The 24,383-nt window shown below is 32.1% G+C and overlaps 1 protein-coding gene across 1 annotated transcript in view; it reads right to left on the reverse strand.

The window, feature by feature from the left end:
- Window positions 1-24,383, reverse strand: part of DMD (dystrophin) — a 1,770,560-nt gene that overhangs the window by 1,395,823 nt on the left and 350,354 nt on the right. The window contains exons 17-19 of the mRNA XM_030807549.1: window positions 23,712-23,799; window positions 13,247-13,488; window positions 7,686-7,866 (exon numbers count right to left, since the gene is read on the reverse strand). Of these exons, the coding sequence (XP_030663409.1) occupies window positions 7,686-7,866; window positions 13,247-13,488; window positions 23,712-23,799 (511 nt within the window). The remainder of the gene's footprint in view (window positions 1-7,685; window positions 7,867-13,246; window positions 13,489-23,711; window positions 23,800-24,383) is intronic.

Raw genomic sequence — 24,383 nt, forward strand, 5'->3', positions numbered from 1 at the left:
TATAAACTACCACACTACAGAAATACTTATTAGAATGTAAGAGTTTTTTCTTTTGCTGAATTTTCAGTCTTTTTCTAAAAGTAGCTCTATCCACTTAGCAATCCTATTTTCAAAATATCCTGTGTTAAATTATTTCATATTTAACTAACAAATAATAATTCCGTGTATTTATGGGGTATAATGTGATGTTTTGATCTATGTATGCATTGTAAAATATTCACTCCAGTCAATTAACATATTAATCACCTCCACCAACTTATCTTTTTTTGTGATGAGGATAATAAAATCTATTCTCTTACCAATTTTGGAATATAGATTTTTATTAACTGTGTCCACCACGCAGTAAAAGACATCGCTACAATTTATTCCTCCAGTCTAACTGAAACTTTCTAGCCTTTGATCAACACTTTCTCTTTCCCAACCTTCCTCTTCCCCCCAGTATCTGCTAACTACCTTTCTATTCTGTTTCTATAATTTAACTTTTTTTGGATTTCTCACATAAGTGAGATCATATAGTATTTGTCTTTCTTTGCATGGCTCATTTCAGCTAGCGTAATATCTGCCAGTGCCATCAACATGGTGGCAAATGACAGAAATGCCTTCCTTTTAAAGACTTTATAGTGTTCCATTGTCTACATACATCATATACAGACATGGGAATATATATATCACTATATACATATCAGTATATATATCACTATATATATATATATATATATATTACTATATATATCAGTATATATATATATCACTATATGTGATGATATATATCACATTTTCTTTATCCATTCATTCTGTGATTGACATTTAGGTTGTTTCGATATCTTGGCTGTGATGAATAATGCTCAAATGGATATGGCATGGGCAACAAAAGCAAAAATAGACAAATTAGATTGCATCAAACTAAAAAGCTTCTGCACAGGAAAGGAAACTATTAACAGAGTGAAGAGGCAGCTCGCAAATCAAGAAAAAATATTTGCAAACCAAATATCTGGTAAGGGGTTAATATCCAAAATATACAGAAAACACAACTCAACAGCAAGAAAACAATCTGATTTTAAAATGGGCAAGGGATATGAATAGACATTTCTCTAAATAAGAGGCACCAATGGCCAACAGATATGTGAAAAAATGCTCAACATCTCTAAACATCAGAAAAATGTCAAAACCACAATGATGTGTCACCTTACACATGTTAAAATTAGAACGGCTACTTTCAAAATGATGAAAGATAAATGTTGGAAAGGCTGTGGAGAAAAGTACACTTATACACTGTGGGTGGGAATGTAAATTAGTACAGCCATTTTGGAAAATAGTATGAGGTTCCTGTCACATAAATTTTATATATATGTGTGTGTGTATATATATGTCTACATGTGTATATATACAATACGTATATATGTATACATAAGCGTATATATGTATATATACGCATATGTAAACATACACATATAGACATATATACACACACACATATATAAAATTTATGTGACAGGAACTTCATACGCAATGTGTATATACGTGTATGTGTACATACACTATATATATACAATATGTATATATACAACACGTATATATGCATACATACATTTATTGCATATATACAACACGTATATATGCATACATACATATATTGCATATATACAACACGTATATATGCATACATACATATATTGCATATATCAACACGTATATATGCATACATACATATATTGCATATATACAACACGTATATATGCATACATACATATATTGCATATATACAACACGTATATATGTATATGTACATATACATATATGTATTTGTACATATATACAAATGCATATATGTAGGAGTACATATACATATATAGGAGTACATATACATATGTACAAATACATATATGTATATGTACACATACATGTATATGCACGTATACATATATACGTGTTGTACATATGCAATATATGTATATATACATATATACGTGTTGTACATATGAAATATATGTATATGTACAAATACATGTATGTATATGTGCAAATACATGTATGTATATGTGCAAATACATGTATGTATATGTACAAATGTATGTATATGTACAAATACATGCATGTATATGTACAAATACATGTATGTGTACATATAGGTATATGGACATATATATGTATTTGTAAATATACAATGTGTGTATATGTACAATAGATATGTGTACATATAAAATATGTGTGTATGTGTATACATTATACATACAATATGTATATATAATACATACACTATATATGCAGTATGTATATAATAGATACATTATATATACAATATATGTATATAATAGATACATTATATACACAATATGTATATTTAATTTATACATATATACATATTGTACATATATACATATTGCATATATACATATATACATACCATATATGTATACATATTAAACAATATACTATATATACAATATGTATATATTATATACACATATATACATATTGTATATACGTATGCCTATTGTGTATATATACGTGTTTACAATATATACATATTGTATACATGCATATATAGTATATACACATACATATATGTACATATACATATACATATATACATATTGTACATGTGCGTATATACATATTGTATATTTGCAATATGTACATATACAATATGTATATACGTACATATAAAAAATGTATATATGTTTATACGTACATATACAATATATGTATATATGTATATACGTACATATACAATACGTATACATGTATATACGTAATCAATACATTTATATGTATATACGTACATATACAATACGTATACATGTATATACGTAATCAATACATTTATATGTATATACGTACATATACAATACGTATATATGTATATACGTACATATACAATACATATATATGTATATACGTACATATACAATATGTATATATCTATATAGTATAGATGTATATATACAATATGTATATAGTATGGATGTATATATACAATATGTATATAGTATGGATGTATATATACAATATGTATATAGTATGGATGTATATATACAATATGTAAATATGTATACCTGTATATATACACTATGTAAATACGTATAGATGTATATCTACAATATGTAAATATGTGTATATGTATATATACAGTATGTAAATGTGTGTATATGTATATATGTGTATATGTATATATACAATATGTATACATGTATATATATACACATGTGTATACATGTATATATATACACATGTGTATACATGTATATATACAATATATGTATGTGTATATATGTGCGCAACATGTGTGTATACGTATATATACGCAACATGTGTATATACGTATATATACGCAACATGTGTATATACGTATATATACGCAACGTGTTTATACACACATATATACGCAACATGTGTATATACACACATACATACGCAACATGTGTATATACACACATATATATGCAACATGTGTATATAAACACATACATATATATGTATAGCTTTAACTATGCATTTAGCGTATTTTCCCATGATTCTTGAGGTCAGAGAACAATTCTTGTATCTCACAATAAGCACATAGCTTGCTTAAATAAATATGTCTGCTATACTTCCTCTTGATGTTATTGATAAACATAACACAATTTTTGAAAGGAACATTTACAAACAGTTTATCCAGTTTCTGGAGTGAAGGAGCAATGCAATAGAGTATGTGTCTACTGGAACCAAACATTCCTTTGCATAGATGTATTAAAAATAAAATTTTAAAAAATTTAAAATTTTAATAAAGTAAATTAAGTCAATTTTCTGAACTGCAGCTAGAAGAGTTACTTCACATCGAACTTTGTTTTAATTCCCAGTCTCAGCATCCTAACAGGGACAGGTAGAGACTAACCATAGAGCTTGAAATTATGGCCATGGAGAGCATCCTTACTGGCTACCCTTAAAATTTTCTTCTACTGTCTCTCTAAGAGGTAAAAGTTATTTTTTTCAATTCTGGCAAGAACATCTTCCCCGCTACACCTCCCCAGATAATCGCCTCTTCCAGGGTTGAAATGATTTTTCTTTATCTTATCACAACTGTAGTTTAAGGTTCAATGGACTGTCCCCTGCATGGCTATTCTTTCCACAAGTCTTCCTGCTTCTCCTCAGACTTGTATTGCATTTTTTCCTCACATACCAGCTAGAGGGTGACTTTTTAAAAAATACAACTAAGGTTACTTCATTTCCTCAATTGAAATTCTTTTGGAAATGTCAACTGCTCTTAAAATCCAAACCTCTTACAGAAGTTTATGGGGGCCTTGAGCAATTCTACCCCCATCTTGTCCTAATCTTTCCTTGATTTGTTACATTCCAGCCTTTCTGGCCGCCTTTATGTCTTTTGGACATGTCAAGCCCTCATTCTTCACCTTTGGCTATTTGTGTTTCTTTTCATTTCTCCTAATGTCCTTTCTCCAACTTATCACATAGCTGGCACCTGCACATTCTCCAGGTTTCATTCTAACATCGTCTCCCCAGAATCACGGTTCCAGACCCGAAAGTAATTATAATCAGCAGTAATATTCAGATATTCAATTTTATTATCTTTCTTTCAATAAGCTCCATGAAGACATATTGCTCTTGATTTTCTCCACCAAGTATACTACCTAGTGCCCAGTACTTTTACGGCATATACCAGGTTTTCAAAAATATTTCTTAAATTTATTAGTGAATAAGTGAGCAAGACACTCTTCTGAAAGCAATCTAATGGTGCAGAACAGAAGATAATAATTTTCGAAACTTTAGATAAGCCAAAACACTGGCTTTGTCATAAGTAATACTATCACTTTCTCCATTTTTCCAAAACTAAACCAAACCAACAAAATCCCTAATAATTATGTTGACATGATTTCCACATTGTTAATGAAATAAACTCAAATTATATCACCAATGTTTTTCCTTATTTACATTTAGAAATAAGGTTTCATTTTTTCTTTGTTGAAACAATTAACTACAACAGACTAGATGCTGTGTTTCTATATTCTTCTAGCATATAACATGAGTTTCCTGGTTTTCAGTTTCTAGAAAAGTATTTTACCAACTGTCATGGGAAACAATTCCGCACCCTCATCCTGCCAGACCTAGGCAACCACTAATCTTATTTCTGCCTGTACAGATTTGACTGTTGTGGCCATTTTATATCAAGAGACTCAGGTAACATATGAACTTTTGTGACTGGCTTCCTTCACTTAGCATAATGTCTTCAAGGGTAATCCATGCTGTAGCATGTATCAGTACTTCCTGCCTTTTTATTACTCAGTAACATTGCCTTCTATGGATGTGCCCATTATCTTCATATAGTCATCATTCGATGGACATTTGGGTTTATTCTACATTTTGGCTATTTTGAATAATGCTGTTATGAACATTCATGTATACAATCTTGCTCTTATAGCATCCCATATCCATCCTTTTAGTTATTCAAGCCCTATTAGCTTACCTGTGACATAGGTGTAATAACAAATACTCAATGTGTTTCTCTCTGAGGGTTAGGTAAAATGATGTATAAATTAGTTATGTATAGAGTAAAAATTACTTTGAAAATAGAATTTTATCTTTTTATATTATTTTCTCCTATCACTTATATCAGATAACAACTACCAGTTCCTTATAACATTTTCCAACACTGAAAGTGTATCTTAAAAGCCAGGTTTTTGTGTGAAAAACCAAGTTTAAAAAAGTAAAGTGGAAATAAAAGTCAGTATGGATGAATAGGCACTTCTGCTAGCTCTTATTTCCTGCATACTTAATATGTCCAAAGTACTGTGGAGTCATACAAGAAATGATATGTACTCCCTGGTGCCAGTTTGAGTATAATGCATAAACATGTGCAATTATTTGAAATAATTTCAAATTAACAAAATAAACTGCTATGTAATTTCATATGCTACATTTTTCATTCCCTATATATATATATATATATATTCCATATTTAATTAAAGGGTTATTTATTTATCTAGACAAGCATTCCAAAAGGGTGAATAGTAACATTAAAGATATGTTGCTAAAGTAGAAATGAGGACAATTTGTTTAAATATAAAAGCAGTGAAAAAGTTAGGAAGTTTTATAAACAATCATCATTTGTAGGTATGAAATTTAAAAAAGAGAAGACAGATGATAGGGATGGATGGATGGATAGCTGTATGAATAGAGACTATATATTATTACGTATTTATATTGTAACATCGTAGACAAATCTCAGTTACCAAACATTGCTATTCTGTACATCTTTAAAGTAAATGATAAAAAGTTGAACTTTAATGTGATTAAGAGGTATATGCAGATTAAAGTAAATTTCCAGTGAAATGGCTCCTTTGCCCAACAATTATTGCATAGCCACTAAATGTATTTAACTTTAAGAGGGGGTTATGTATGTAATGACAAGTGAAAATACATTATTGTTAAATAGGTCAATGTTTGAAAATCTAGGACATTTAAAATATTTTCCCAAATTGATTTTACAGAGGCACAGCAACAAGTATACTGCAATCCACTAGAGGGAGCTGATATTATTTATAAAGTTTTACTTCCGGTACAGGAAAATAAACCCCTTAGCAAAAACGACTCTGAAGTACAAAAAAAAAAAAAAAAAAAGTATCCTTTGCTTTATTTAGTTCATTTCATTTTTGTAAAAATGAAAAGCTAGGAAATGAGAAAAGCTTTGTGTATCACTACATTAATTCTGGAAATGGTATTATATGGTGAATTATTTAAATATTTACAAAGAAAAGCAATAGGATAATGTATTTTCCAACTAATTAAAGTTTTAGTAGAAAACAAACACATGTTCCTGTGCTTCTCATAACAAATTTGGGGCAGAGATTTTTTCAGAAAAATACTTTTATCTTAATGCCTTCAAACCCAATTGTACTCAATAATTCTTTGTGTGTGCACATGAACACATATAAGCATGCATATAGTCCTGAATCAAAAACCCATTTACTATTTCATAAAGGTGGTCATTAGTCTGTCTCTGAAAAGAATTTTTGTCTTAAAATTAAGTTGATGAGTAGAGATATTTTGGAGCAGATACTATGTATTAACATCATCTTATTAAAGCAATTCAGGAAGAGACAAAAGAAACATCTTGAAAAATTTGCTAGTCACATGGTATGAATTTGCATAATTGCTCCACTTTTATCTTGTATCATCAAAGGAAAAAATAGGATTTATGTAATTATAGTGATCCAGTAGTAAAATGTAGCCCAAAGAATAATTTGTCCTTTGCTGAGTTTCAGTTGCCACATGTATGCTAAAGCTATAATACTCTTCAGATAAATTGACAGAAGTATTAGAAGATGCCTAGCAAATATCCTTGTACATACAGCGAGCCAGACTTAATGAAAATGTATTCATATGACCTCAACTGCTCTTTTATTTTCTTCTATATTCAAAACAACTGATTTTGAAATCTACAATCCACCAAGGAGAAGCTATTCCCATACAAAACATGTTTTGTTTCTCAAAGTCACAAAATTATTATCAGCACAAAAAACTCTAAAGACAGCTTATCTGTTACAACAGTATTTCGTTACTTGTTAATATAGGTTGTAGGAAGAATGGTTCCATTGACAGAAATTATTGTTTCATGTTAGTACTTTCTGGATTTCCCCACAAATAACCAATTTGGAAAATGTCAAGTTAGCCATTTTAGGCTTTTTACTTACTTGTCTGTAGCTCTTTCTCTCTGGCCTGCACATCAGAAAAGACTTGGTTAAAATGATTTGTAAAGGCCACAAAGTCTGCATCCAGGAACATGGGTCCTTGTCCTTTCTCTTTCAGGGCTATGCTTTGAATTTTTAATCGTTCAATTTGAGGTTGAAGAGCTGATAGCCGGTTGACTTCATCCTGTGCCATAGAGTATGGAAAGTAAATAACACTTTTACTTTGCATACATTACATTTTGCAAAAGAAGGCATTAAAAAGCAGTAAGGCAAGTTTAGCTTAATAACCTTGACAAATATCTGATAAGAAACATCCATGACAGTATAGACAAGCCTCTACCACAGGCCATCCATTTAAGGATACCTTGGCTGTTTGTTCAATATGTATCATCCTATATAATGATATTTAAATTTCAAGATGACATAATTTAGAGCATTAATGGGTATCAATGTGTAAAGTGGAAAAGTAATACGCATGACCTTAAATCCTTTCCATAAATCAAATATAGGTGTTTGGCTGCACCCCTCTTATATCAAAATGATGTGCCTTTCCTTCATATTCTAAGCTCACTCAATGAACAATATTTTCTCTTTCATTTTTGCAAAATATAAATTACATATGTACCTACATATATGTATGTGTATACTATAATTATAAATATATTAAGATACAATTATATAGATTATATACACATATATAAAATCTATATAATATTTTATGTATATACACACACAAATATAAAAATATATCTACAATCTTCTATGTTTTGTATGGTCTCATTACTTCTCCTGAACAAACAGGCAACCACTTTTTTTTTTTTTTTTTTTTTGAGACAGAGTCTCGCTCTTGTTGCCCAGGCTGCAGTGCAATGGTGCAATCTTGGCCCACTGCAACCTTCACATTCCAGGTTCAAGCAATTCTCCTGCCTCAGCCTCCAGAGTAGCTGGGATTACAGGTGCCCGCTACCATCTCCAGCTACTTTTTTGTATTTTTAGTAGAGACGGAGTTTCACTATGTTGGCCAGGCTGGTCTCAAACTCCTGACCTCATGATCTGCCCACCTTGGCCTCCCAAAGTGCTGGGATTACAGGTGTGAGCCACCACACCCAGCCAATTGCCACTTTTTAAATTACGGTGACTGTCCAGATTTCCTCTTGTTGTCCTGGCATACTTATTAGTAGCACTCACTTTCGCTCTCAGTAGTAACCCGGTTTGTATGATAAAATCACATGAACACTGCTATACTATCACTAGCTCATGTGGCAACTGGGCACCTGAAATGTGGCTGGTCCAAATTTGGATGCACTGAAATTACAAAATACGTTTAACTCTGAAGACTAAGAAAAGCTGAGAACATAATCTCAAAGTTTTTAAATATTGATTAAACTTTCAAATAATATTTTTGATAAATCAGGTTAAATAAAATGTACTATTGAAATTCATTTACCGTTTCTTTTTCCTTTCCTAATGTAGTTTCTAGACCATTTTAAATTACATATGTGGCTTGAATTTGTGGCTAGCACTGTATTTCTTTTGGACATGCTATTCTCTACATAAATGTTTTCATGCTCTTCTTTCCAGTGAAGTTGGAATTGTTTTGTATTTAATACATATATAATTTGAACTCAGAAAGTTTTCACTGCCCTTTTTAAAAGTGTTATTATCATGGCTGCTTACTTATAATTCATATATATGCTGTCTTTAGAAAAAAATACTTGAGGATTAGTTACTATTTAATATGTAACAACAGGAAAACTGAAATTTAAAAATTGGAACATGAGCCTATTGGAAGAAAGAGAAAATGGAAAGAATTATACCAATTCTGAACAAATTTAAATCTGAGCTTCCTGAAAATCAAAGTGAAAAGGCAAAAAAAAGTTAATATTTATGGAGGCATTCATACTCTTTGGGAGAGAGTAACTTTTGTCTTAGGAATGGCTGAGAAATTTATCACATAAATTCTGTAATGGTTGCAAGACTAATGTACAATGCCACTTATTAAAAAAATAAATACAGCTTTCAGAGGAATGTGTTGATGTGGTTATAATACTATGAGCTGATTCAGGTAAAATAATCTCTGACGATTCAATCTTTTTGGTGGGTGAAGATTAAAGATGTTTAGCAAAATCCTCTCAAACAAGTGCTAGAAAGTTGATATATATCCATGGATAAGAAATAAGACAAGAGGTAATGGGTAACATTCTGTATTTATAGTACAGAAACATATATATATACTTTGTATACTAGATTTACAAATGGCAGCATTGGGACCTACTGTGAACCATTAACAACCTGATTTATATTTGGCCAGATGGAGGGCCGCCATTTTTCCCGTTCAGGGGGCTATAGAAAGAGCCAACATTATAGCCAAGTGTGCTCTGAAAAACAAAGGGGACTTTGAAACTAATAAAACATTTGGGCAAATGTTCAGTTGAGACCTTAATGTTCTGAGAATAAATCATAGAAGAGATAATTTTCAACTGAAGTATTCAGTGTTTAAAAAGATGTTAACAATTAGCGATTATTTCCATAAAAGGATTTGGTTTAGTTGGTCCTCCAGAGTATGGCATCTACTTTGAGTCTGTTTATTCTTTAAAATTATATGCTTATCTCATGGAAGCTTTTGTATTTTTCACAGGAAAGGGTTCATGAATTTCTTCCAATTCTGATAAGGCTCTCTAACCCCCAAAATATTAAGAACCAGTTCTGCCAATCATTAGAATATGAGCTAAATATGCAGTCTAATGTTATAAAACTTCTCCAAATAAAATAAAATGCTGAGAAACATGTTATAATTTATTTACCTATCACTAATCTCAGCAGAACAGTATATATATTTGCCCTTGTACGAATAATATTAAACTTATCTTGCTAAATATTTTACATAAAATGATTCTTCAAATTAATAGGCACCAATGGGTCTGAGAGAAAGAGTAAAGGGTGACAAGGAAGTGACAACAGAATTTGGAACTTTGTGGCTGGATGCAGCAAGAGAAATATTTTCCCTTAGGATGACTTCTTCAACCTCCAGACAATCTTTAATATATAAAACCTCTGGTGATCTCCATTTGTTCCTCAAATCAAGACCAAGATACTAGCAGGTTCCAGAAGTCATTGGTTTGTCTCCTGTACACCTGCCTTTTCCCCTTCGTCTCTCCTCTCATTCCTATGCCCCTCTATGTTCAGCATTTACAATGGTCTTCATTCAGGTGCCTGGCCTTTATTGCTCCCTCTCGCCATGTTCCTTCTGCCTGGAGTCCTTTGCTTCACTGTTCTCTTACCTAATTCTAACTCATCACAAAAGTCTCAACTCAAATGCTCCTCCCTCAAGGAAGATGCCCTTGGTGGCCCTATCAGGTTCGTTTTTCCCTGTTAGTCATTCTCCCAAAGCTTTGCATCTTTGTTTAAAACAATGATCCTAGCAGGAAATTTAAAAATATTGATTCCATTGTTTCATATCTCTCTCTTCTGCTTTCCATAAATACAATAAAATCAGAGTCCATGAATGCCCACTCTAATATTCCCAAAACTTAGTGCTATGGGCGGAATTGTATCCTCCAAAATTCACATGTTGAAGTCCTAACCACTGGTGAGACTATATTTGGTGATAGGACTTTTAAGAGGTAATGATGTTTATATGAGGTCATCAGGGTTGGGTGAGGGTGGCGGGGGGCTAATCCCTTAGGGATTGGTGGCTTTATAAAAGGAGACAGAGAGAAAGAGAGAGAGAAAGGAAAACAGCCCTCTTTCTCTCTCTCTCCATGTGGAAAGCCATGTGAGGACAGAGTGAGAAGCTGGTTATCTGCGATACAGGAAGAGAGTCTTCACCAGAAGATGAAGCTGAACCCTACCAAACCTTGATCCTGGACTTTCTGGCTTCTAGAACTCTCAGAAAATAAACCTGTGTTGTTTAAGCCACCCAGTCTGTGGTATTTATTGTGGCAGCCTGAGCTGATTAATACACTCAGTAGCATTCTTAGACACATTAGAGACACTTAATATATATATTTTATGCATGAATGTACTGTGTAGGTACTATTACTAACTACTATATCTGAATCTCAAGAATCAGATAAGGTAACATCAGATTTTGTTGCAAGAAATAATGTATTTGGATTATTCCTCTCATTCATAGGAAAAACGGCATGGGTTTTATTCTGAAATTACAAAATGTATCTAAACGTAGAAATTCCTTAGATGTGTGTATTTGCTTAATAAGTGCCTTATCTTCTGTATCCAAAAGTATACTTTCTGAGTTTATTTCCTCAGAAAACTAACACAAGAACAGAAAACCTAGTAATGCTACAGGTCCAATATTTGAAGAAGAACCATCACGTCCTTCAGTTGTTTTTCTCTTCAAAATAGCTTTGAATTTCTCATCAATTTTTGGGTCCAATACCTTTTTTAAATCAACCTTATCACCTATCCATGTCTATTCTACCTTTATTTAAACCATTCTTTTAAAAGTATGCAAATGAATCTCTACTCCTTGTCTTTTGTATTAAATGTAATCATCTCGATCTATCACTAAAGATTCATCCTGGAAACGTTTTAGTCCATCCTCTAATCAGTTTCTCATTCCCCGTGAAAAGTACATAGCTCACAGTAACAATGAAAACAGTTTAGGCTATTTTCATTATTATACAGCTCTTGTTTTCTTACACCTGAAGGCATAATCCTTTCATCTCATTCTCAGGCCCTTTTGTCCACTTCCATCTTGTTTGCCCCTACAGATCCACTGTCCACTCTTCTCCTGTAACCCAGGAGACTGATATTTACAGATGACAGTTCCTTGTCCTTTGCCTTACAATTAAGTTTAGTCAGTGAGGAGCCCTGACAAGATTCGGGAGGCAGGGAAAAAAGTGAAGTGGGGTGTTTATTTTTCTGACTCCATTTCTATGAGGATTCCTTAAGTTGCCCATGCTGCTTTTACCATGAGGATCTGACTGTCTCCTGAGTTACTGTAACTTCTCTCTCACTGATCCTTTCTGCCGTAAAAGAGGTAAGAACTCTGATGCTGGGTTACTACACTATCCGGTGTGGTTCCTCTGTACTCCAGCTACATTTTAAAAATATCTTTTTGTAAAGAAACCTTCCTCAAATTATCATAATTTGAGAGGTCCATCAGTTTTAAATATTTTCCTTATGTATCCAGTTATATTGCATCTAAGCTTGTTGTTGACCAATGTTTCAAACTATTTCCATGGATTCCACTTTTTCAAAATGACTATGTTTCACTCGTCGCAAAGAAAGAGTTCCAAAGTAGAGGCCATTTTTCATAGGATACATGTGGTTTCCACATGCCTAAACCGCCTCATGCTTATGCAAACCAAAATAATCAATTAGCTCTGTGTAACTACGCCAAATACAATTTTAGAATCCGGGTATCTATGTCTTACATATTTAAACTGATTTTTGTTGCTTACATTTTGAACTTTCTTGTGCTTAGCTAAATCCTTAGAAGGTGAACGTTTCATTACTAAATAATTTGTTATTGTCTTCTTGGAAATCGCCAAGAAATAACTATTGATTATGCTCCAAATGGAAGGAGAAAAGATTCTTACCTTACAAATTTTTAACTGACTTTTAATTGCTGTTGGCTCTGATGGGGTGGTGGGTTGGATTTTCAGCCAGTTTTCAGCAGTAGTTGTCATCTGCTCCAATTGTTGTAGCTCATTATAGAAAGTGATAATGTTGCTCTGATACTCCAGCCAGTTAAGTCTCTCACTTAGCAACTGGCAGAATTCGATCCACCGGCTGTTCAGTTGTTCTGAGGCTTGTTTGATGCTATCGGCATTAACACCCTCTAGAAAGAAAAAAATTAAATATATGCCCTGAACCCACAGACTGAAAGAAATGATCTGAAAGCCAACACATCCTAATTATAAAAGTATTCACCACATGAATGATTTCAAACCAAATCAATTATTTTCTAAGATATAAATGTGTAAATATGATTTCAGATTATTCATTGTGAATTATTAGACTTGTGCCACAACAAAGAGTATCAATGCCATCAAGTAATAAGACATAAGATGTAGAAAAGTAGAATATATTTAAATAAAATATTAAATAAAAACTTAAATAAAAACAAAAGTGCTCAAAGCTCTGATGGGAGCTGGAAGGCTGATCATGAACAAGTAACATTTTGGATGTTTTCAGATACATTTTAAGTATCATGCACATTACTCAAATATACTTCCCCGAACTAACTTACATTTTTAATTTTAAAAAGGGGCTTAGAAATTAGTTTAAATAGTATTTTCATAGTTTTAAAAACAGGAAAAAAATATCCAAGATTAACTATTCCTTATTTCATTTATAGAAGACTAGAAATAAACAGACTGTCGGCTGGGAATGGTGGCTCACGCCTATAATTCCAACACTTTGGGAGGCCGAGGTGGGGGATCACGAGGTCAGGAGATCAAGACCACCCCGGCTAACACGGTGAAACCCGGTCTCTACTAAAAATACAAAAAATTAGCCAGGCGTGGTGGCGGGCGCCTGTAGTCCCAGCTACTCGAGAGGCTGAGGCAGGAGAATGGCGTGAACTCGGGAGGGGGAGCTTGCAGTGAGCCGAGATCGCACCACTGCACTCCAGCCTGGGCGACAGAGCGAGACTCCGTCTCAGATTGTCCATAGATCCAAGGAAGTGAAACAAGTATTAGGAAAAATAATCTTTCTAATAGGAAACATTTTTAAATTTATAAATATAGAAGTTGATCTCAAAGTTTTAAAATCATCTATAGTAATACCAAACCCAGAAAACTTTATCAAGGGAAAAATGGAAACACAAGCATATCATTGTGACCATTACCATTCTGGAGTACCTACTACGAACCATGGAGTATGCTATGTCATTTCGTATATGACGAATACCAATCCAAAAACATATTATTCCATACATAGCATGAAAGCAGGCAACATCATGCTATGCTATGGGTTAAAATATTCAAACTCTCTGAAGTTAGTTTACAAAATTTAGACTTTCTTAGATTAGCTTATATAGTTTTCTTAATAAATGACGGAATATAAAACATATATTAAATATGATATCATGCATTTTTAAACATAGCTACATTAGCACTGATAACTTTCTTATACTTTGGAAATACTGAATATTTAAATGTTTTATATTCCCTCATTTACCTACAGGGATCTTACAAGAACATAAACTCACTATAAGGTTCTTTCTCTAGGTTAAAATACCTAAAAGTTCGAAGAGTAGGTTGGTAGAAGAATAGGTTGCCTAAGATAACCTACTTTTATAAATGTTCATTTTACTTAATTTTCTGGTAATATAATTTAGTTGAAGGGAAGCTAAGTTCTTAAAAAGTCTGAAGAACGTCTCTAGAAACATAAGGCCTGTGGTTTTGCTAACTTGTACATGCCTCCCACATTATCCTTTTTAAAGACTAAGAAAAATATAGATGTGAATTCAACAACTATATTATTTTATCCTCTTTCACTTCCCTCTGCCCTGATAGTCTAATGTTCTATTTGTCATAATGATATTAATGCTGCCAAACCATGTCCCTCAATTCATTTGAAACACAACTGTAACTTCACTAATTTCAAAGCATAATGCTACTCAGGATGGCGGAGAAGGAGACAAACTTTGCAAATATTATTGTCAACTATTTTCCCCTCCTTCTTCCCTGATATATGTTTAATGAGATACAATGGAAATAATAGAATGTAAAAAGAGAATATATACATGGCTCCATATATCTAAGTATAAAAGAAGTCCGTGGTCTGCAGGAGCTATATATTCTATATCTTCCTAATACTTAAGGAAGCAATTGTGACATGCTGTTTTTGATCGTTAGATTGTGAGCAGTGATCAAAAATTGTACCAAAATATTTTTTAAGCGATGCCATTAAGTAACTGTTGTTATAAAATGACCACATTTGGTATAAAGTATAAGAGAAGAATGTGAAACTGCAATCGTATGAGCACTCCGTTTGAAAAAAGTATTATGATAAAACGTTAACATTTCTGGAAAATAAAAAGATAATTAAAAATATACTGGACAGAATTTTTAAATTACGTTAATAACAAAAAAACGTGGCATGGATCTAAATGATCAGATATTTAGGAGAAATATTTTCAGCATATGTTGAACTTGAACAAGCAGTTAGAAGTCCATGAAGGGTGAAAAGTCAACATAAACCAGGCATTAAATAGGCAAAAAAGAAATGCTAAATTAAAGGGGCCGATAGACTGATGCTGGATTGAGTCTTATTCAAAATTTGTCTAAATGAGAAGGGAACACAGAGAGAAATCACTTTGTGTCCCTGAGAATGGTCAACAATATAAATTGTAGCAAACGAAAAAATAAAACTATAAGTTGATTTTCCATATGGATATGTTAATTTTGTAAAATGATAAACCTATAGTGAAGTACCAGTAGGCTCTGCAGTATCTGTTAAAATCTAGGGACAGGTTTTAATGAGTCATTGTTGATCATTACACAAAACTCTATGTTGTGCCCCCCAGAAATGTTGCAATATATCACTGTAAAAGAAATTAAAATGAAGAAAAGTGAACTTCGTACAAATTCATAACACTGAAATTTATAATACGCTCTACTTATTTGCATATTGATCTTTATAACTGAATGCAGGCAATTAAAATGCAGTGATAGGTACAAGAGCGACTTCTATAATAGCAAAAAGGGGGAGGCAGGCAGAAAGGCAGAGAAATGACCAGTGAGCATTCTGGCGCTAAAGAGACCAGAGTTCAAATTTGACGCCCCTTACTAGATGTGTGAAATGGGTTCAGTTACTTAATTTCACTGGATCTCATTTTTCTCATCCATGAAATGAGGATTAAAAATAGAATCGACCTCATAGGATACTTATCAAAGTTCTGAGTTAACATATATAACTTACTCAAAACAAACGCTGACACATACTAGGCAACAAAGACATATTACACAATGTCATATAGAGGAAATGAAAAAGAATATTCAGAAAACAAGAGACCAGGTCTCTTGTGTGAAAATTAGAGGGAGAAGGAGTCTTCTTAATGACTGAAACAGGCCATGTATAAAAAGCTAATAACACTATTTTAAAATTAGTCCTAATTTTATATAATATAGGACTCATATGGGATATAGAAGGTGTATTTATACATTTCTTAAAGAAGTTTTATCAATAACCAGGGATTCTTTGAGCCCAGGAGTTCGAGGCTGCAGTGAGCTATGTTTGCATCACTGTATTCTAGCCTGGGCGACAGAGCAAGACCCTGTCTCCAGCTAAAATAAAAGTAAAAACAGTTTATTTGGGAATCCTGGAATATTCTGCCACATTTGTAATCATTTGAGATTGAAGTTATGAAGAAACCAAAAATTTCAAAAAAACATGGAAATTTCTAGATGTTACTAGAAAAGACATAATGTTGGCCACAGATAATCAAAAGCCTTGTTATGAAGGATTTGTATGCAAACATTGTAATAATTCATTGTGAATATGCTACCTGCTCAACAAGGACATAAACTATCCTTCCAAACTATAAACTCCTCTAGGAAATGTCTCCACTGGCAGTATCTAATAGAATTCTCAGCTTGGAGTAGAAAGAGAATAACTACACTGTACTCACGAACTCATTCAATACCAAATCAATAGTGTACTCTGTATGAATATAAAAATTATGAGACTAATGTACACTGAAGCCAAAAGCCATACACAAACAAGCACACAATCTCTCTTGCATCAAATTTGCTTTAAAATACTTGGGCAGGGGATGGAGAGCAATGTCATGTGTCACATTACTTAATGTACCTCTCTTCAATTAAAATTAGAAACGCTATTACTTCAACTTTATGAATTAATTGACCATCTAAATGCCAGGACTACTGTTGATTTTCTAACAAAGTCCATTAAAACCTTTCTAGAATAAAAAAGGGTTCAAAGCGTTTTCCAAGTAAATATTTGCATACGGATAAATTTATTATTATATATAATTGTTTTAGGTGTATTTCATAGAATTATGCTCCTTGGCTCAATAGAAAATTTTAAGTTTTGTAAGAGTTTGTAAGTGTAAACATCTGAAAAGTTTTAAGTATCAATCATCTGAGCATCTGTTTTCTAATTTTGTGTTAGCTGTTTAAGAATACAAATACTAACACACCAGGCATTATGAACAATACTTATGGAAACCATTTTGTGGTAGCACATTAGAATCTCAGGGATAATGGATCAAAATCCATTCACATCTCATATTCTAAACAACGCCTGAAATAGTCTATGAATAAATATATTGCACCCAGAGGAAATGGATCATTACTTGAAGTGCATCCATTAATTTTATTACTTGTGTACAGTGCATAACAGACTGTTAGAATAATTTTAATTGTGCACCACCTTCCATGCAAGTACTTCAGAACTGCCACTTAAAGTGAAGTATTCCTCATCAAGTATATTCATCATTAGCCATGAAGCCAGGGTAGAATAACGCAAAACCAGTGTTTCCAGAGCTCGAGTTAAAAGAATATTTGGAATAGAAACTTAAAATAAAGCTGCTAATAAACAGTCTCCTATTTTTGCTGCACTTTAAGTGAGGGTTATTACAAGTCCATTTAGCATTCAATGTAACAGCCTAAAATGTAATAGACAGATATTCAAAACCCGTGAAGACAAGTTCTGAGGCTAAATTTTAGAGGCTTCTGTGACCGCACTGACTTAAAGTAATAGCTTTTAAAAATTAATGGTATATATAAAAGTAATACCCCTAGTGAAGGCAATATAAATTTTACTAATATAGCCCTTCTGCTTTTTTATTTTCAAACATCATAAAATTAGAAAAAAGTCAGATTTTTACTCATATTTGTTTTTGCCACTCAATTCCCACAAGAACAGTGACAACAGTCTCTTCCTTTCACACACATGGACACACACACGCACATGTCTGCGCATGCAAGTTCACCCGTGCATGCATGCAGTGCTCACACACACCCACAGAGGCTCTTCCTTTTGGAGATTAGACTTAAACCAAGAAAAATGTGCCTGTCAATTAAAAACATTTATTGAATGTGAACTCTATGTAGAGCATTATACTAAGTGTCATGTGGAGAAAGAAGAAATATACATCAAACTGCCCAGTACTGAGGAAGGAATAAGAGGAAATATATGCAACTGTGGAAGGCTACTCATTCATGATGAAAGGGCTGGGCTACTACAAATGGTACAGTCTCCATGCCACGTTTGCATACAGACTATTTGCAGTATGTCTTGCCATTAAAATATATGATTAGAAGAGCTGCTGCTACTGAAATTTTTTCCAGTGATCATGAGAGTTTTAGCTTTGAGATGAGCCAGACTGACTATGATCCCTAACCTTACCCATCTGACAAAATTTGGTTGCCCACCTCAAATAACATAATTGAAATTATCTAATGAGCTATGAACCAAAATACAAGAAAGAAAAAGATAGTTACTTGGTTAATGTTATGGATAAGAAGAGCCCTCGTCAGTGTTATCATTCTGTGCCATTTAATTACAACAGTTAGCATACTTATTATCAGGTATCACCTTTAACACTATAATCTAGCACTCAGGGAATGATAGTTTTGAGATGTTCTTTAGTCTAATATACTAATAATTACCACTTTTATTTAAACATGTCCTTAATGTGATTGTCTTTAGACTCTTAATTAACACACAGAAAACTACAAATGGAAATTGAAAATGAACCACATTTTAACTAACCCTATTAGATAATTATAGTATCTCCTCTAGAAATTATGGTGAAAGCATCTTATAGACTAAAGAACAAGAGCCTGAGCTACGCCTACATATGTTTTCAAATAAATGTTTTGATATGACCATATTTTGGTAATTTCAGTATTAATATGGAAAACCAGTTTATCTAAACTAGGCTTTTTTCTGTTATACCTGATTGATGAGACTGTATGTACTCATGCAAAAACACTATTTTACAAAAAGGATTAGATCTAATCCTAAATAAATAAAAACAGACATATGTTTAGGTATAATCATATGTATATTATTTTAGTCCTAGGTTGTCCTAAAACTCCACAATCTCAATAATACACTGAAAGGCCTTGGTCTTGATAAGCGTCAGTTTAAAGACTGTTCAAATTAAAATCTTAAAAAACCATTATTAGTTAGCAATATTATTAAAGCATTAGAAAGATTACTTACGATATTTAATGGCTAAATTTTTCTAAATTTCTAAATTATTTACAACATTTTGTATTTAAATTAAGAAATGTAAAAATAAACCTTAAATAAAGTTATAACACTTCTTTCTTAAAAAGTAAAATGAAGAATTTGGAAACTCCCTTTTCAATATACATAGCTACAGGAATATATAAATACATCCCTAGATACCTGGTCTAGCCTCTCACTTGCCCTCATTAAGTTAACAGTTTCCTGAGACCAGGGTTATGATCCTAATCTTACATATTGACGGTAATCTGCATGAAAATTATAGCTATCGAAAAATGTCTCTAGTAAAAAGAGGTACTTTGCACCATCCAATATTCTGTCACATTTCTAAAACCAATTAATGTTGACATAAGTACAGTAAATTAATTTTAATGTTAGTTCAAACAAAAAATACAGCTAAGATAGAGATAAATCAGTTAACAATTATACCAAAATTTCATGCCAAAATGCCAGAAACATGATTTTTTTTTAGTTAACACTCTCCTTTTAGTAGCTTCTCTTTTCAGTCTATGATCGTGAAAGATCACTTCTACTCTGACCAAAAGAACTGGAACATCCATAAGGAAAACGTCCATGTATAGTTTTAAAGTAGGCAAGGAATTTGGGCAACGCCTTTCTTTGGTTAAAAATTCCAAATAAATTAGTAAGAATCTCTTACTGTCTATAAACTCTTTATATATAAATTATTGCTGTAAAATCAACAATATGGTTAATATTAACTGTTTTAAAATTCTGCATACAACTCTTCACATTTGATAAAATACAGTCAAAATGAAAATTATCTTCCCATTGATCGTAAAACTGGTACATGACACTGAAAAACTATACATATGTTACTAGACATATTCTTTCCAGGATGTACAACTGATTTTTAATAATACTTTGCACCATCACATGAAGTTCGCTTCTACATTGTAACCATGGTAAATTTTGTACTTTCAACAACCTTAAAACCCTACCCTGTCTTCTCAGTGTATGTCTTTAATTCCTTCAATAAATTGCCTTCAGGACAAATAGATTTTGTTTTTTTCATTACTTAACTGATGTTGAATCTTAATTGCTTCATAGACATTTAGAAACAGAAATCATTTGGAAATATGTCTGATGTACCATTTCAGGTCAAAACTGAAGTAAAATAAGTTATGAGAAATTATTTTTTCCATCTTGGAATTTCATTCTAAAAGCAAACTGACGAGTTACAACATTATTCTAAATTTTTAAAAAGTAATTTAATCTTAGAGCAAATTATTTTAAGTAGAAAATTCAGTTTGCTATGCATGCACCAGCATAGATACATATAAACTATAGTTCACAGAATTTTTTAAAATATATAATAGCTATACTTATGGTATTCTACATATTTTTACACTATGAATATATGTTAAATGTTTTCACTGTGCTAAGCGTACATCAAATTTATAAATATATATGCATATATTTTTATTAGTGGCATAATACTATGACATTATACAAGAGTGGTTTATCTTTATCTTAACTTTTGAGGAAACTATACATGGTTAAGAGGAACAGCCATTTACATGAGGTCCTAAATGAAGTACATTGATTCAGCGCTCATTGTCCTTTCTATAAAAAAAGGGCAAGGATGTATGCAAATTACGTGGTTGTGAGATTTATTATATCTCCATAGCCTAAGCTTGGGAAGGAAGATTCTGGACTTATAAATTTAAGAGCTTTAATGCAATAATTGTTGGAATCCTAGTTTACAGAAAGCTCCATTTGTCTTTCAGCTTCATGAGCTACACCACTCAAATGTAGTTTTGGGCTCTATACTAAAGGAGCCATTGTGATTCAGGGTAGCAGTCCCTCTGAAATACACCTGAAGAGGTACTCTAGGCACTTAATATGTGGCTAGCTTATCTCACAATTTGCACAATCACAGAAAATAAATATTATGCAATTTGTTCCTTGAACGACAAAAAAGGAACAAATAGATAAGTTGGAATATTTGAGCCTTTTTTTTCTTAAGTAATTTCGTAAATTATTTTATTTAATAGGGAAACAGAGCTATGGTCATTTTAAGTAGTCATCCTAGTTATGGCCCAAACTTGAGCCTAATGACATATCAGTTAGACCATACCTTTACTGGTAGGACAAATGGGTAGCATAAAATTTGATCAATACAGTCAAACCAAACAAGAATGTCTCAAATCACACCCCTACGCCCAAGTATTCCCTGGTATCTGCCAAAGTTAGCATTTTCCTTCAGAAGGATTATTGATTATTTCCACACCAAAATTACCAATGTCATTACCTCAACAACGGCCTTAATTTTGCTTTGCTAAACAGAATTTGGCCAATTAATATTTATTAAGCACCTACTATGCGTCTTCACTTTCCTACATGCCTCCAAAAATTAGAACTATGAGGGAAATAATCAAGAAAACTAATATTGTCACTTGTCACACGATCGTTTAAATCCTGCATGTAGTTTTACTTACCAAAAATTAAAAATCATTCCCTTGATTTCTAAATGTTTAAATTATTTCTGATTAATTCAGTGTATGTTGTTATCAGATGATCTAAAGTGAGGTAATCTTGATATATAATTATGAAATGAGACCATTTAAAGTTTAGCCCTTGCATCAGCTTATTAATATGAAAAAGTGATAATACAATTTCTAGGGGGAACTTACATAACAACTAGGAGAATATTTTTAGATCACATAATTTTATTTAACATGAATATGCTGTTAAGTTGATCAGTTAAAATTACCAAGCAACATACATGTAAATAAAAATCTATTGATATTTTCATTATCTGTTCTTAAATTGTTCACTCAAGTCTCAGCTGTTATATTTGCTTGTTTTCATATTTAACCAAATACAGTCAGTCATGGGACTCATTAGATGAAGAAAATGAATTGAGTTTCTAGGAAGACCACAGAACTTTTTAATGCCAAATTTGCAATTAAGGCCAAAAATAACTTATACACAGAATTTATGCCCCAAAATGCAGGCAGATTCTGGAAAAAGCTGACATGCACAACAAAAACATTTGTTATATTTATTTATTATGTTCTTGTAAACATCTTCTACAAAATGAAAAATAATCTTATTTGGAAATAGCATTATCCCTGATTTTCATAAAATTTTATCTGGAAATATAGTAGTATAGCAATGATAATTTGAAAGAAGGTTGTTTACATATCATGTCAATGACATATTTGGTACACATAACTTTTGAGGCACTGAGTATTAGCAAAGATTAATTTTAATTTATTCTTGAAAACGAAAGACAAAAGCTTGGCTAGCTTTGCGCTTTTATCTTACTCTAAAAAAGTTACTTAAAAGTAAAGGTTATCCCGAAGAGCCTTTTTTTTTTTTTTAAATGAGAGAAAGTGATAAAAAGTAACACAGAAAACGTCATATATATTATTAGAAAACACGAATGACGGTAAAACATTCCATATAATTTTAGTCTGTTTGGAAAAACATATTGCAAAATGATTTAAAATCAGATGATGATCAGTTTTATATATATAACATGACTGTTAATGTTTTCAAATTTCTGTAAACCTTATTTTCTTAAATTATTTGGATAAATGCTAGCAGATTTGCATTAAAATTTATTTCTCTGCTACAGATTGATAAAATATTTTACCACATCCCATTTTCTTTCAATGGTCTCAAAGTTGAATTTCTCCTAATAATTTGCTTAGCATTAAAAAAAAGAATAATAAAAAACATATGAACTCCTTTTAATTTAAATTTGTACTCAAGAAGTGCTTGTCTGATATAATTCAGCTGATAAATATGAACCTATGTGTTTATCAAATCCCTAAGAAGATTATCTAAATCAACTCGTGTAATTACCATTCACCATCTGTTCCACCAGGGCCTGAGCTGATCTGCTGGCATCTTGCAGTTTTCTGAACTTCTCGGCTTTTTCTCGCTCTATGGCCTGCAGCATGAGAGCAAAGACGAGTAATTCAATACAAGGATTGTGAATCTACACAATAATTATAACTTCTACTTGCCCTTTCAAAGCCTTAAGATGTTTCACTCTGTCAGCTTATCATGTGAATCTAAAGACGTTTTTTCTCAACACTTTTGCCATCAAAAACATCAAAATGGCAATAAAAGCATGAGCCATTTTCACGACTTGCTACAACTTTTAATTATAAGATTTCTACTCAGCTTTTTTTTTACATTATACTTTCTGATACATTTCAATGCAAGACTGCAAAAAGTAAAAAGGCAATTCATAACAATGAAAGATAAAGTGTCACATAACTAAAATGAAATTTATCCTTTAAAGATACACCATTGAAATTGCTCCTAATAAGTACACAGGCAGTATTAAAAATCAAATTGAGAATCCAGTACGTATATAAAATGGAAAATAAACTACCATAAATAATTTAGCAGAAATATATTTTATATATATATATATATACATTTGAATACCAGGCTGTAGGATAATTTTTGTTTCAAAAATAATCAAAGTACTCCTATTTCCAAGGAAGACAAGATTGAGTCTCCAAA

This window comes from Nomascus leucogenys, chromosome X (genome assembly GCF_006542625.1).
Source record: "Nomascus leucogenys isolate Asia chromosome X, Asia_NLE_v1, whole genome shotgun sequence".
Lineage (NCBI taxonomy): Eukaryota > Metazoa > Chordata > Mammalia > Primates > Hylobatidae > Nomascus > Nomascus leucogenys.